Genomic DNA, 17,285 nt, shown 5'->3' on the forward strand with positions numbered 1-17,285 from the left:
TTTTTTAAAAAAAAAAAAAAAAAAAAAAAAAACAAATTCATTGAGTCTCAGTTATTAATAAGCAAAACTACTCAACACCTCAGACACAACAATCATACCTCCATCCTGCCTTGGAATCTCTTACAATTTAAATTTAAAAGTGTGAAGGACAAAAAGGTCAAAATCTAAACCTGGCAAAACAAATCTATTTCAGTATTTTTAAAATGTGTACTTCAATAAAATAAATTAAATGGTTTATAAATTTATTATTTGTTATTTGGAGTTTTAAATAAAAAATTACTTAGATCTATTTTGCTGTTTACATTCTGCATATTAGACATATGTTTATATACATCTATCCAGTTGCTCAAACAAAAAACCTGAATTACTATAAATTTAATCCATCAGCAAAGCCTATCTACACTGCCTCCTAAATACAATATCCACCCACTTCTGTCCATTCACCTCTGCTGATGGTGGCAGAAGAGTGCTCTAAGACACCCCATCTTTCTCCTAGACTGGTGCAATGATTTCCTAATTGGTAACCTCTTGCCCCCTTACCATCTACTCTCCAAACGGCACCATGTCAGATCCTGCAATTTCCCTGTTCAAAATCCTCCAACAGCTTCCCATTCCACCTAGAATAAAATCCAAACCCCTATGAGGTCTGGTTCTTGTTGTTCTCTTCCAATCCATTTCGTCTCCCTCACTCACTTCACACCAGCCACTTCATACCTGTCTCTTTATGCCTCAAAAATGTCCTAAATGATGATAACACCAAGGTCCAGGGTTCAATCCCTGTACCATCGGCCAGCCACAAGGGGGAAAAAAAAAAGGTCCTAGATCTTGTGATTGGCTCTCTCTAGTTGGTCGTTCACTTTGGGCTCAAATGTCACTTCTCTAGAAAGGCTTCCCCAACCCCATCAGGTCTCTGTTCACATAACAGTATTTTCTTCATAGCACTTATTATTCCCCGATACTTTCTTGTTAACAGATATATTTTGTTCATTGTCCATCTCCCACCATTAGCATGAAAGGCCCCAAATAAGAGAGCAGGGATGTTATCTGTCATTCACTTACATGCCAGTTCCTAGAAGGGGACCTAACACATTACAAGGCACTCAATAAATACTACTTGAGTAGATTACATATAAATCATTTTGCTGCTGTAGATATATGAGGGTACTTCAAAAAATTCATGGAAAAATTGAACTAAAAGATAATATGAATCTTTCCACGAACTTTTTGAAGACCCCTCACATTAGTATTCATACTAGAGATTACCTCAATTATAGATTTATACTGAGATATAATTTAACCAAACTTGATTGAAAGGAAAATACTTTAAAAATAATTATAATGGGAAATCTTTTAAAGCTCTCAGAAGTATATAATAAAAACTCAAAGCATTATCAACAAAAACATTAACTTTTTTTTAACATAGTGCCCTGTGTTAAAATATAGCAAACAGAATAAAATGAGAAAATTAAGAAAATGTTTTTTTCTGGCTTATCGTCCTAAAAGTAATCTCTAACACAGCTACAGTTACTAAAACTCTCAAACTCTCTTCCATTATCTTTGAAATATACCTTTATTTAGCATGTTATTTCCTAGAAAAATAACATAATCTTTCACAAACTTGAAAATATTTTAAGTTAGGCCTATTGAAGACACCAGAGCATTACTAACCTTATCCATCCCGTTCTAAATGTCCTATAGAATATTAACAGTACATGACTTGGTATGCTCAGAATCCATTCACAGAATGAAACAACAGAAATCATCAATAAAAAGGTAATAAACAAGAAAAGAAGAACATGAAACTATGCTTTTTGTGTTGCAGTACTGAGATGCACTGTTGAAATATTTCTGTTCTGGCTTGTTTTTAGAATGCCATGTACATGAATGGCAGTCCCAGAACTGGAACCCTAATTTCTAAAATGTTGTCTTCTTATAAGTCCCTTAGGACTTACTGTTTTCAGACTAAATGTTCTTGATACTTTAAAAGGTATTTTTTAACTATCATTTTATAGACCAAGGCACACAGGAACAAAATTTTAAATACCACAGAAATACAACCAGGAGAAATTTGTAAACCCACTCAGAATAACCCTTAAGTATAGGAAATATAACCAATCCATCTTCAAATTCACAGAAATAATCTTCCTAAAACAGATCTGCCCCCTCCCCTTCTCAAAAATCTTTTTTGGCTCCTCTTGCACACAAGTCACATTCCAAACCTCTTCAACTAAATGTTCAATATCTTCTATAATTTGGTCCTTAATGAACTTTATCTCTCCCCATATCCTCTCCTCCCTCAATATACACCCATAAAAAAGTCAGACAAACTGTATTGTTTAATAGCTGCTCTTAGAACATTCTCTGTCCTTTCCCACATCTGTATCTTCAAACTCTTCCTCATGTCTTATATTTCTCTTCTGCTGTATAAACTCCTGTTCCAAATCTTGTCTGCCTTTCAAAATTTGTCTCAAATCCTACTTGCTCTAAGCAGCTATATAAGATCTCCCCACAAAATACTATCTACCTTTCTCACACCATCATAGGACTTCTTTTGTACCTAATAGAACTTAATATCATCTGCCTTACAGCATAATTATTTAAGCATGTTTATCACCACTGTTTTCTTTTTTTGTATTCCCTCATTAACTAATACAAAACAGAAATTAAAATAGTTGTAAATGATTCTGATTGTTCTGTGTAGTGTCCAACACAGCATCTAAGTATGAGACACTCAATAAATGTTTGCCAAATAAATGAATCTTATTTCCCAATCTAATAAATCCTATTCAGAGCAAGAAAATAATTATCTATATTTTTATTAGATTAGTTGTAGTAAAAATTAGGTATCTAAGATAATGAGAAACTTACCAAAGTATATTTGAATCCTTTGGGAGAGGGCTGAATTGTTAATTTTATACATGCGGGAAGCAGGCTCAAAAATGTAAAACAAAAGCTAGAAATTTAATAAAAAAAATATTTGTTCTCTTTGTAGAGGTAAATCTAGCTAAAACAAAGAAATATTTTTAAAAATTTAAGGATCACATTATTTATCAACTTAAGTTAATTTCAAATTAAAGTTTATTTTTATTTATTAAATTTAAGACCAAATAACATTTAAATAAAAGATATACACTGAAATATGCACTTTTATATATGATTACATGATATAATACAGAATAAAACATTATAATAATGCTTACATTACTTTAGTATTTAAAATCATCTATAGAAGTGATAAAAGATATATAGCTGAAGGTTAATTATGAAACTCAAAATAAGAAAACATAACCACTTATAAAGAGACAATGCTATATTTGTAACACAAACATTCATAAACTTTATTCCCAAGAGAGTCTCTCTAGCCCTCATTTCACAAAAGTAGATTATCTGATTTTCAAGCCCACGGTAAATCAGAAGTTGGAAAGGGAGCAGGAAGCTACTAGAGCTGACGGCTGATGGAGGGAGGGAAAAAGAACTAGGGAACAGAGACAGACTCAATAAGCAGAACAATCTGGAGCCATTTAGTACCATGGCAAACAGGCTTTGAAAACCCTGAAAATAAGTATATAACCTAATAAATAACTGATCTTCCCACCCCTGGTAACTTTGGCTAGGCTGAATTAAAGTACCCAGAATTCCCTTCCTGCAGGCTTCATATTAGGGTGGGCTACCAGAGATATTCTCCCAAGAGTTGGAGGACAGAGGGAAGTACTACTCATCTCCCAGTTATTCAAACACTAATCTGGATGCTGTTATGAAGGGATTTTGCAGATGTACAGTCCCTATTCGGTTTATTTTAAATTAATCGAGAGGGAGATTGTTCTGGGGGGCCTTACGTAATCAGTTGGAAGCCCTTTAAAAGAGGATTTAGGCCTTCCCTAACAGCAGCTGGGTCTGAATAGTTCTTCTTTCCCCCTAAATATTCCTTCCTGATTGCCTACCTTGTGGACTTCCGGTTTGCTTAGCCAGCCTTTACAATTGCATAAGCCAATTCCTTGTAATAAACTGGTGTACACACATGCACACACGCGCGCACACACACACACGCACCCCTCAGTGATCTCCTACATATTCTATTTTTCTGATTGACCCTGACTGATACACCACTGAAAATCATGATTCTTCAAGATAATGTTAAATCATGTTTAGCGTACTCTCTGTTTAAGAAGAGAATCAGGCAACAATTCATAAACACTTTCACATAAAATAATTCAAATAAAAGAGTTTTATTACATAGAGGATTAGGTTTAAGTTATATGGAATATTCACTAATGAAGAATACCTCATTCCCTAATGATGTCAAGTAAATAAAATATTACCATAATACTTTTAGAGAGTAGCTTACGAAACACTATATACAAACTCTATGCCTCTTACCTGATTATTATCTGGATATGATGTGGCAAAATATCCTTAATCTTCAGAAAGACACTGAAGCTGCACCAAATATTGGCTACTTTATCCTTAAAAGAGATTTGTTAGTTTTACATTATGTATAACTGAAAGGTACACGAAACCTCATGAAGTAAAGCCCATAATCTCTAATAAACTTTTGAGACATGTGAAACTTTTATTCACAATTATAACTAAGTAGATTAAACCCTCCAAGGAATAAACATAGACACATGCATACTCTCAAGCATTTTTCATTTTTTTGCACTGGGGTTGATCTAAATCATTAGCCAACCATAATCTAGACATTCCCAAGAAATACTTAATATTTTTTAAAAAGCAGTACACTATTCCTAAATACTAAAGTTATTAATCTTTGGAAATTCTTCTAAGAAATCTTTTTATTTTTTCCTAATTTGTAGAATACATATTACATCTGATTCACTTTATCACACACCTGAATTTATTTAGAGTTACCTACTAGCTGCTAGCAATGACAAGAGCTAATTGCTAATAAATCAGGAGGTTTAAAGACATTAGCAGTTGTGCTAGGATCACTTTCAAAATTAAATTTGTAACTACAGCTCTTGTGTTCATGAAACCCATCCTCTACACAGCTGCTTGACTCACAGCTGTGTAGGCATACCCTCAAGAAAGTAACTATCACTGACAACTGTACCATACCACTTTCCTCTGTCGGATCAAAGAAAATGCTCTTCAGATTTTGAGAGCAACAAGTGAATGAAAGAGACTGGCAATTCCATCAAACATATCTGATACTCATTTTTATAACTACCATGATAAATACCATTTCTGAAATGGAAGATAAGGCAAATAAAAAGGCAGCTTACATGGAAAATTAAACTTTTCTTTATATAGGTGTTAAAGTTAGAGGATGTAAAGAAGGGATTAGGAGCACAGTTTTCAAAGTTCAAATCACTGCCACATACTAGTTATATGAATCTCTGACCTCAGTTTTCTTATCTGTAAAGTGCGGATAACAGCTACCTCAGTGCTATATAAGGATCAAATAACATTATATGGAAGTGTCTGGCACCTAGTAAGTGGTAGTGATAACAGTGATGATTATTATTATCAGTATCATGACTACCATCATCCCCATTAACACACAGCCATATATTCCTGTTTCTTCACAACACCAAACTCCTTTCTTATCTCTTTCAAAATGCTGGTTCCATACTCCTATAAGTCCATTGAAAAATATTCTATAGTAATTTATATATTCAAAAATTAGATTGCTATTCTAATTATTTTTAAATGTTATTTAAAAGCAAATTAATTATAAATATGTTGTCTCTGTCTAACTTTACTAAAAGGCCTTTTTGTTTCAGAAAAATGGTTTGTTTAATTTAATTACTAAATCTAAATGATCAAATTATTCATGTAATAAAAGTTTAACAAGTGATTAAACTAGCATTAAATGAAAGATTCTCATTAAAAATGATCATGGGTGAAGATTATATTATCTCATAAGAAATTATGAGATCTTTCTGAAGCAAACATGATTATTAGTTTAACAAATAATTTCCTAAGACTGAAAAAGAGAAAATAAGCCAAAAAATTACAGAGCTGTTAACACTGCAGCTGCACTCACGCTGTTCTTTATTATGGACCCCTTTTCATTAGAAAAATGTATAATTGAATTATAGATCTGATGATGTCATAAATATTACCTATTGATATAATATACTAGAAAATGCCAGATGAGCTCAAGGTTATACACTGGATTAAATAACTGGCAAGAAATGACTGCAGGAGGAAAGCAGCTGAAGTTCCTATTCCTTGGTTGTCTTCTACACAAAATCCTAAAACGTCACAGGGAAGGTATAGTAATGGAAAGGAGTGAGAGGAAAGTTTATAAACATGCCTCAAATAATCCACGATCAACTGGGAAGAGTCTTCTTAGAACCTGCAAGGTTTGTTCCCTTTCTGTAAAAAATGGCAGCCAGCACAGAATGAAGGAAGCCATAACCGTACAGGATAGCTTAATTAACAACACAAACCTAGAACAAAAACAAAGGTAATCAGTAAGATAGGTTAGTAATTCCGAAAACTCAATCTGAGTCACACTGCATTTAATAAGTGAAAATGTATAGTAATGCTATATGTTACCAATATAGGTTTAGATGGGAGTCTACTCAAATCAGAGTTCCAAAATTCAAAACTGTTAAGAAGTGTACTTTTCTAACAAAAAGATTGCTATCACCATCCAACTAACATATAACTTAATGCCATTCCTGTGGGAATAAGGGAATTCAGTCATGAAGAAAAATATCAAATGGGATGTATTTCTAATAAGTATATGATAATAAGCTTTAAAGTGGTGAAATCCTACAGCAATGCTCTAACAAGCCAATCCACATTACCACAGTAAATATACATTGATCAGTATATTTCTCTAGTTAGGAAGATTTACAATAAAAGAATACAGAATATGACTTAATCTCTCTCTTCCCAGTCACCCTCTAGCCAACATATTTACAAGAAACCACCAAAAGGCAAAGTGAAAGATCACCTTCCTCCAGGTAAGTACGCAAAAAAATTTCTCTGAAGTAAATATTTGAATTCCAGTGTTTAAAATTCACTCACCCCTTTCCTTTGAGGCCTTTTTTAAAACACTTGCCAAGTAAAAAGCAAAAAAATGGCAAGGAGTGGTAAAGTTCCATCTGTTTATAATTTATAGCTAAGCAAAATGCCAGTGACCCTAGCAGGTCCCAGTCACAAGATACTCCAAGAACACCCCACAAGGCAAAACCAAGACTCACAGAATTATATATGTTCTAGTGTCAAGGAAATTATCTCAATAATTAAGAGATTTATCTTGCATTTTATAGAGCATATTTCTTATGTGATTTTTAAGATAATACGTAAAATGAAAGCTATTTCCAAATAGAAATAGAAAGTATTGGCATGATAAACAAATATGAAATTACATATAATATACAATTACATATATTAAATTTACTGCTAAACAGTAACTGATTTGTTTAGGTTTGAAAGAGCTCTTTAGATAGTTAAAACATAGTTTTGTTTCTACTGGACTACTTTACAATATTACCATAATAAAATACCTAAATCTAGAGAATAAAACAATGCTCTAACAGTAAGTTAAAATAAAACTTACTGAGATCTCTATACTTCCTCTATAATATGCATCGATAATATAAATTAATATGTGCTTGATTAGCAACTAATAACATTGTTAATTAAAACAACATCACAATCAGATTTTCAGTTAAAAATGGTGAACTGGGTACTCATGTTTATCTCCTCTCCTTCCAGAGACCCCCTTAAAATGATAAGAAAAGGAATTTTTAAAAGTATAAATTCACATCCTTAAATACAACAGGAGGATGAGCTACAATAGATAAAGATTTCAACACATTTCTGGAAAAAAGAAATGGTAACAAATAAAATAGGATAGAAGAAGCCACAGCTTAGAGAATGCATGGAGGCAGCTCAGGGAAGCAAGGAGCCAATCCGTCCCACAAGACCCTAGAGAACTTTGGAAACACCAAATACGTTGGAGTGCTTGAGTAATATGTGAAAAAGAAAACAAGGGAATTAACTGCAAATCCCAAGATATGGTAACAAATAAAATAGGATAGAAGAAGCCACAGCTTAGAGAATGCATGGAGGCGGCTCAGGGAAGCAAGGAGCCAATCCGTCCCACAAGACCCTAGAGAACTTTGGAAACACCAAATATGTTGGAGTGCTTGAGTAATATGTGAAAAAGAAAACAAGGGAATTAACTGCAAATCCCAAGATGGAGAACGAAAACCTCATCCCACTCCTTTGCAATGATGATCTGGCAGCCCCAGGCAAAACTGCAAATCCCAAGATGGAGAACGAAAACCTCATCCCACTCCTTTGCAATGATGATCTGGCAGCCCCAGGCAAAACTGCAAATCCCAAGATGGAGAACGAAAACCTCATCCCACTCCTTTGCAATGATGATCTGGCAGCCCCAGGCAAAACTGCAAATCCCAAGATGGAGAACGAAAACCTCATCCCACTCCTTTGCAATGATGATCTGGCAGCCCCAGGCAAAACTGCAAATCCCAAGATGGAGAACGAAAACCTCATCCCACTCCTTTGCAATGATGATCTGGCAGCCCCAGGCAAAACTGCAAATCCCAAGATGGAGAACGAAAACCTCATCCCACTCCTTTGCAATGATGATCTGGCAGCCCCAGGCAAATTAAAAATTTTAAATATGCTTAACAAAACAAATGAAATTTAATAGAAATGTCAAGTTAATCTTTCAAACCATAAAGCAAAAGACAGACATTCAGGATGGAGATAAGAGGTGTAACATCTGACTAATAAGTTCAAGAAAGAAGTGAGAAAATTATCAAAGAAATAATATGAGAATTTCTGGGCCGACCTGGTGGCGCACTGCTACAGTGCGCCGCTTGGGAGCGCAGTGGCGCTCCCACCGAGGGTTCGGATCCCACATACAGACCGGCCACTCACTGGCTGAGCGAGGAGCGGGGTCAACACCGAGGGTTGAGATCCCGTTGCCGGTCCCAGTCCGGTACGGGTGCAACACTGAGGGTTGTGATCCACTGCCGGTCACGAAAAAAGACAAAAAGGAAAAAAAAATAAAAATAAAAATAATATGAGAATTTCACAGAACTGAAGAACATGAGTTTTCAAAAGGAATGGACCTATACAGTGTTCAAAACAATTGTGAAGAACACCTATGGCTAAACAAATCATTATAAAATGTCAGAGTCCAAAAGATAAATAATAATAACAATAATAATGATAATAACAGCAACATGCTTAGTATCTCCCAAGAACTGTTTTAAGAGTTTTACAAGTATTAATTCACATAATTCTTGAAACAAGCTCACAAAATAAGGGTTATTATTTCCTCCATTTTTCAAATGAGGAAAGTATGTAATGATTAAAAATATGTCCCCACAAAATGATATAATCCCAAAAGCTTTAGAGTTTAATTCAAATCACAGGGGAGACACCAGTACAAGTTTACCAGAATGGCTAATATAAATGACAACTGGTAAAGACAGAGAGTATCTGGAACTCTTATTACCACTGCTAATGAGAGTTTTAACTTGCATACCATGCTTATAAACAATTTGCGATTATCTGAAATTGAACATTCACACACCCTATTATCTCAGCAATTCTACTCATAAGAAATATATTTATATGTACACAAAGAGATATTTACAAGAATGTTCATAGCAGCATTATTCATCATAGCCAAAACCTGGAAACAACCCAGATGCCTATGAGTATCAGAATTATGTGTATTAATGTATTGGAATATTATAAAGCAATGAAAGTGAATAAACTACTCCTACACACCTTATTCTTAACTTAAAATAGATACGTTAGAATGACACACAACTAAATAAATGTCTCACAAACAAAATGTTGAGGTCAATACATCAAACACAAAGGAATACCTACCATGTTGTCCCTTTATATAAAATTCAAAAAAAGAAGAAAACTAAACTTCAGTATTAGCAGTTAGCATGTGGCCACCTTTAAGAAAGGTGGAGTGAGAAGTATTTGGGAGATATACAAGGGTAGTGTTTGGATGCTGCAGTGTTCTATTTCTTGACATGAGTAATGTTTGCCAATTCACTGAGCTGCACATTTATGTTTTGCAGTTTTCTATGAGTCTCATATTTGAAAGTAAATATAGTTTTAAAAATCTGTTAAATGCTTTTTTTCTATTCTTTACATCACCGTTCTTGATATTATCAGAGTATTTGATAGCTATGATGCCACGAATGCAAAAAATAAAAATAAAAACTAAACCTTAATTGGGCAAGTATAGTAAAAAATATGATAAAAACAACTACAGATTTGAATCTTTTGCAAGTCCTCTGACAGACACACATTAATTTTATTGTAACTAAAACAGATTGGCATCAAAAGGAAAAGCTGTTAATTAAACAATCATGTTGCTGTGTAGTATGTCTTTTTTTTGAGAGAGAAGAACAGAAAGTAACATTTGGTACATGAGAAGACAAATTAGACATGTACAGATTTTTATCAATTTATCCTCTAAGATTTGTTTGTCTGACTGGTCCTCATTTTAGGTATCAAAAAAATATATACAAAAAAGCCACACAGATTTTAATTATTCAGTTTTAGTCTCCTGAGGCTTCCAACTACTAATATCACAGAAATATTTTGTTTTAAAACTCAAAAAACTGTAAGTTGATTTTCCTTTTTTTCAGTGTCAGATAACACTTACAAACGATAAAAAACATGAATTTTTAGAATTTAGAAAGCATAATCATACTCAGCACTCTTTTTCCAACTCTCAAGAAAGAACTAATCAGTTATCAACATTCTGTTCCCAAGCCAAATGTGAAAAACCAATCCTATTTCTAATAAACCTGTATTTTACCCTTCAAGTAAAAGCTTGGTGAAGAGAGTCTTCTAAATCATTGTGAAAATAGTTTATGTAAGCAAGCACCCCAGCAAATAAGACATACTGGATGACATTATACAATTTGAGCCTTGATTTCATAACATGCAACTGGCTTAATTTCTAAATTAGTAAAGGATACTGAAAATGTCCATAGTCGATAAGAATAAGGCCTGGATACAGCAATATGCATAATGCATTAGCAATCTGTAAGGAAAAATATTGTGAAATAAGAAAATAATGTTACTTGACTCAAACAAGTATGGTCTTCATTTAACACAGTAGCAAATGTTCCTCTTTTCCTGAGGGAAAATCGCATTAGCAATCTGTAAGGAAAAATATTGTGAAATAAGAAAATAATGTTACTTGAATCAAACAAGTATGGTCTTCATTTAACACAGTAGCAAATGTTCCTCTTTTCCTGAGGGAAAATATTATCAAAATATTTTCAAAATATTCCATTTTTATAAAACAACTCTTTAGGCACTGAAGTTTTCACGGAGGTGATATAGGACACTTTAGTAAAAAAAAGAAAAATCACTAAAAGGTATTTGTCAGAGGAAGTACTTTTAGATATACAAATCAGAGAAGTTAGTCTAATGATTAACCTATCTAAAATGACGTAAAAGAATATTTAATAACTATGAATATGAAAATATATAGTGACTTTTCAAAATGCCTTTCAGTTTAGTTATTCTCATATGTCAGGACAAAATTCAGATTTACCAGTTAAGCAATGAATTCATCATGATGTGTAGTTCTGCAGTACATAACTTCCAAAATTCAGTGCATCTTATTATTACTACAGGAGGGCTTTAAAATAATTACTGTAAGATAAGTTGATGTTTTCTAAATGAAAATTGATAGAAGATAAAATGTTCCTTATTATTCTATCTACTGCCAAAAGCATGGCTTCCTTAAGGTCTATACTTCATAGTTAAGCTAATAAAGAACACATTTCTGAGATGAAATGTCAGGCTGCTTTAAAACTTACCTTTTTCTTAGTTGAGCTTTCTTTTAAACAACAACAGTATAAAACCACTGCAGGTATGTAAATCAGCAAATCAGCAATTAAAACTGAAAAAACAAGCAATTTTAAGCATGAACCCATTTGGATCTACAACCACCCATTATCTGCCTCCCTTCCTCCAACTTTGAGAATGCTAGTAACACAAAGTTCCTACCCACTATCAGTAAGTCCTTTACACAATTAGCCCTTCTCAATTTCCTTCACCTGTGCCTAATTCCAATTGCTATGTTACAAAGGAGTCTCTTTTCTCTAACAAATTCACACATTTAATCAATTAGATGTATCCAACGTTCTCTCTTTGGCCTTAAAAATTAAGAATACTTAAAGCAAGGGAAAACAACATTTTTTCCCTCAATATCTGTATACTTCACACTTCAAATTTCCTTGTGCGAAGAATAATTCAAATTCAGTGATACACAGGAGAATCTTTTTAAAATGTTAATATTTATTTAAAATATATAAACTTTTGCTAATGCTTATAAAGAGCTTGAGAGGCCCTGGTGAGGAGGAAACTGAAAAAATTTTTTTAAAAGGCAATTCATAATTCTGAATGTGCAGTCCTTTTAGAACAAAGAAAAATACATTAAGTTCTTCAACAGTATAACATAGCTGTCCAAAGAGCCTATCTTTTTCTTGTACCTCACTAAATATAGTGCCCAGAAAAAGATAAGTGATAGTAAACTGACAATATTAGACACATGCAATATATGTTCAGCTCCAGATGCCACATTTAAGATGACACTGACAAACTGGAACATACCCAAAGGATCTCACTAAATATAGTGCCCAGAAAAAGATAAGTGATAGTAAACTGACAATATTAGACACATGCAATCTATGTTCAGCTCCAGATGCCACATTTAAGATGACACTGACAAACTGGAACATACCCAAAGGAGCACAACAGAAGCCTCAAAATCATAACAACATTCAACAAACTGGTCATCTAAGAAATAGCTAAAGTATTTAGGAATGTTTAACCTGGAGAAGGTATGACTTGGAATGTCTATAGGATGTTATGTATGTAAGGGATCAGACTTGTTCTCTGTAACCCTAGGAAATAGAACCTGGAATGACAGGTGGAAGTTCAATATAAGAATGAAATTTTTAATGATTGGGGCTCTCTGAATATAGAATAGGCTATCTATAAAAGTTGTGAATTCTCCACAAATACAGGTATTGGTTCAAAAGCTGAATTATTACATGGTGAGTATACAGTTCAGAAAGGATTAAAGCATTGGAGAGGGAAGAGGAGTAATGTGGGAGAGAGAAAAACAGGCAAGATAGATTATCCCTTGGGCCTGAGATTCCATGACTGGATGAACAGTAAAGAGAACAAACTCTGAATAAATTTAGACTAATAAAGGAAAAGTAACCACCTAGCATTAAAGTCTAAGTCATGTAAAGCTTTTACATAAATCTAAGCTTACTACTTTCAAGCTCCTAGAACAGCACATTACAGATGCTCAATAAACAGTGGTTGAGCATATTATTTAATTAGCAACAATACAATGTATGAGATACAACTACAAGGTTTACTTTAAGAAAAAGGTGAAATGGATTTGGAATTAAAATATTAAAGCAGTCACCTAAACAACTAAAGCTTCAATTTATAGCCATCTGAACTCAGGTAAGGTATTTGCCTCACTTAACTGTGCCTGATTCCCTAGCTTAAAATAAGGATAATAATAGTATTTATCTTATTTGCGTGTTCAAAGAATTAAGAGGAAAAAAAAAAAAGAATTAAGTGAGGTAATAAATGTAAAGCATCCAGAATTATTCCTTTCTACCCTTTTGTTTTTTAGCTCACATATATATTTAGTCTTGAATCATATATACATATATGTATATATGTGTAGTTATACAATTTGATTTTATTTTTTAAGGTTTAACAGATGTATTTCAAATACAACATGTTTTGTAGAAGTCCACAAGCTTTTCATCTCTGAAAAATGACTTAATTTTTAGGGTACAAAAATTCTGTCCTTCAAAAGAAATGTCCAAGGAAGGTTTTTCTATAGTTTCAAACTTCCTTCAGACCTTTTTCTACAGCTTCAAACATTCACTGTTTGACTGCTCCATGCCACCCAAGTCAAACCTGACATGAGTGAACCTCTTGATGTGTTCCTATCTTCCCCAAAAGAAAGTTTAAAAAGTTCTTCATAAATGCAGACCCCTAATGCAATCATCTAACACAAAAAAATCTTTAAACAGATCATTTCTTTCTTCATTTGATTAGCTAGGAGTTAATCATCTGTAAAGGCAAAGAAAAAACCACAAAGCATAACACTGGGGTTCCTTTTTACTCAAGATGTTTAACTACTCAAAATGACAACAATTACATCCTTAATAGTATAATAAAAGGAGTGGAAAACAGCAACACAATTAACAAAAGTGTAGATGCTAACTAAACCGAAGATTTTTTTAAGGGTTCTTTTTAAGGAGGAGGAAGGATTAGAAGCTTAGGGAAATCCAAAATTTAAAAAAAGAGAGAGAGAAAAAATAAAGGGAAAAAGAAGTCTTGAACTGCAACCACTCTGTTAGTCAACAGCGTGTCTCGGGCTGTAGGAACAAGATCTTGATCGTGATCTGTATCGACTATAATAAGGAGAAGGTGATCATCTTCTGTACCAGAAATCAGTCTTCATATCTGTTATACCCACGGTTATATCCTCTATCATAGTAAGAATGTCAGCGTCTGCCGCCACCTCCACTACCACCACCACCACCACCACCATGAGATGGTCTGCTCAGGTAGATGCCTGGTGTAGGTGTGTGTGCTCTCTTGGTGATACAATAACCCCCACAAATTCTTCTACCATCCAGCTCTTCCACTTGTCCTTTCCATAGCCTCCTTTGAGTCATCTATTCTTTCAACATACACAAAAGCAAATCCTCACGATTGCCCAGTTTGCTGATCATAAACCACACTGACACCACTCAATGGTCCATACGGAGAAAATACTTCACAAAGACCTCTATGTTGTGTACAATTTGAGGCCAAACACTCCAAGTCAGGTGTTGGGATCTGGATTCGCTCTGCTGCCTGCATGCCTTCTCCGGTTAGACACTGGAGGATGACTCCGGCTCCTTCATGGCCGGTATTCTGGTATATGAGCTATTTCGAGATCACCTCCTATGAGAGTGAGTATGGGATCTGGATCGAGTGTAAGTCTATGACAATGCCTCCTGGACCTTGACCTGGATTTTGATCTTGATCGAGAATGGGATTCAGAGCGTTGGGAAATCCTGGGTGGACTACGAGATCCTGACCTGCTCTCCGATTTTACACGAGCAGGAGTTCCCGTTGGAGATTTTGGCTGAGAGCGAGACTCCTTCATAAGGCTCGTCCCACCTTCAACCTCAAGGCTTTCGCCTTTAGAGACGCAACGCCGGCAGTTCCAACAGAGACGCGGCCGCTCATCTGCCCTCGACCTTGATCTCCTCTGCATCTCTCGTGTGGCCAGGCACTCCTCAGAACTAAATAAGGGACAGGTCTCGGCTCGGGGGCCAATGGCCTGCCTAATCCACCGGCTGACTGAACAGTGGGGAGGAGGAAAGAGTCGTCAAGAACAGCTGCCCCGCCCCACTCCTACTCTGTCGCAGGCTCCAGCAAAATGGCACCAAAGCCCCAGAAACTCAGCTATGCAATTTTAAGGACAGTAAGAACAATAACAGTACCTTCTATCAATTTGTCCAAAATGTTTAAAACAAATTTTATACTCAATACCTATTAGTCTTTTTACCTGTTGTACGCATGAAGAGCTTATGTGCCTGACTCTCGTATCCACGTGATGTATGGAGAGCAATCCAGTCTGGATTTATAAACTTTGCCCTGCAAATCAAAGCATATATACATGCACTTTATTCCTCTTCACTTTTAGCAATGGAACATTTGAGGACATATGAATTTATTTTCAGAATTGGCCATTGCTCTTAGAAAGTGATAGAGTTGATGTTTAAGCTTTACTCTATTTAATCATGTGAAACTGACTTAAGCTATAAACCAGCATCTGCCTTGCTCATCTTCCAACAAAACCATGTAATGTGTAACCAGAAGCCCTACCTTCACAATTCTTCCAGTGTAAAAACAATCTGATATATCATTTCATTTATTAAACACATACTTTGTGAAGAACTATATAATAGTATTGACAAGAGGATCATGTTTTACAATTTATAATCTTTTTAGTTATCGTAACAATTGGCTACAATAAACAGCTATTAGTCATAAATCATTGCATAAAACTAAACACAACTGTTAAATGAAATTTTCAATCATATTACATTACTCTGAACACTGCAAAGTATAACTGATTATTATGATGTTTGGAAACTTATTTTCAATCCGTGAAGCTTATTATTACAAAATATGAAATAGTGTTAAAGTTCAAATAATAAAACAAGAAAGATGAATTCAGGAGGTACTCCAAAGAAGCTCCTCAAATTTTTGCTGAAACACTTCAAGTGTGAGATGGAATTACCACTACAAAGCAGAACTGGGACTCCACCAAAATAGAAGTTCCTCATCTTCTATAAACTATTCCATTTCTTTAAAGGAGGAGGAGTTCTAATCCTGATCTTAAATCATAAGTGAAATACTACAGTAATTCTAGTTTCCATCTTGACACATCGGTCATAATACAATTTGGACCTATATGGCTCATTTACGTTAAGCAATCCAGAAAAAAGATTTCCTACGCACAACTAACCCATATTAGATATATTTCTCAGTGGTTCATGCACAATTGGTAACATCTCTACTTCAAAACAAAGCTAGGTTTTTGCGTTTCTTTCTAGCTTGTCCTCCAAAGAAATTACAGAGATGTTCAAACTCTGATAGTTACTGTTCTTATAACCCATTTTTAACCTATAATACATTAGTAGCTCCATGCACTCTCTCCTCTATTCAACAAAACCACATCACACTGTTTCTTACTATATCTGCTAAGGGCATAAATATTTAGAGTTACATTAAGGAAGAAAAACTTACACATATGCACATAAGAGACTATGATAAGCTGTAAGAGGTGGGTAATCCAATCCCCAATACTGTAAATTGTTATCACTGCTGTTAAGATACCTGACAAAAAAGAAAGTACCATTCCATTAATCAATATTCAAAAAACAGGTGTATAACTTAACATCTATTTTAAATCGAGCTTAATAATTCAATTATTAAACTATTAAAAATCAAGCCATGACAACAGGCACAAACCAGGACTGTCCCAAACTAGGTTTTACTGTCACCTTATTATCAATAGACTTAATCAGTGACTCATGCAACAAAGACAATTTGTGTCTGTCAAACAAATTAGAGAAACCATATAAAAATCACAATTTTAAAAAATAAGAATTGAAGGGCCGGCCCAGTGGCACACTGCTACAGTGCGCCGCTTGGGAGCGCGGTGGCGCTCCCGCCGAGGG

At 34.5% G+C, this 17,285-nt stretch overlaps 1 protein-coding gene and 1 pseudogene across 1 annotated transcript in view; both read right to left on the minus strand.

Moving 5' to 3' along the window:
• ALG6 (ALG6, alpha-1,3-glucosyltransferase) overlaps positions 1-17,285 on the minus strand; it is a 54,587-nt gene that overhangs the window by 18,722 nt on the left and 18,580 nt on the right. The window contains 8 exon segments of the mRNA XM_008575993.1: positions 2,869-2,953; positions 4,378-4,463; positions 6,281-6,416; positions 7,003-7,212; positions 10,971-11,035; positions 11,823-11,905; positions 15,605-15,693; positions 16,852-16,941. Coding sequence (XP_008574215.1) covers positions 2,869-2,953; positions 4,378-4,463; positions 6,281-6,416; positions 7,003-7,212; positions 10,971-11,035; positions 11,823-11,905; positions 15,605-15,693; positions 16,852-16,941 — 844 coding nt within the window.
• On the minus strand, positions 13,144-15,706 carry LOC103593066 (annotated as a pseudogene).

The sequence above is a fragment of the Galeopterus variegatus genome, unplaced genomic scaffold (assembly GCF_000696425.1).
Source record: "Galeopterus variegatus unplaced genomic scaffold, G_variegatus-3.0.2 Scaffold1271, whole genome shotgun sequence".
Lineage (NCBI taxonomy): Eukaryota > Metazoa > Chordata > Mammalia > Dermoptera > Cynocephalidae > Galeopterus > Galeopterus variegatus.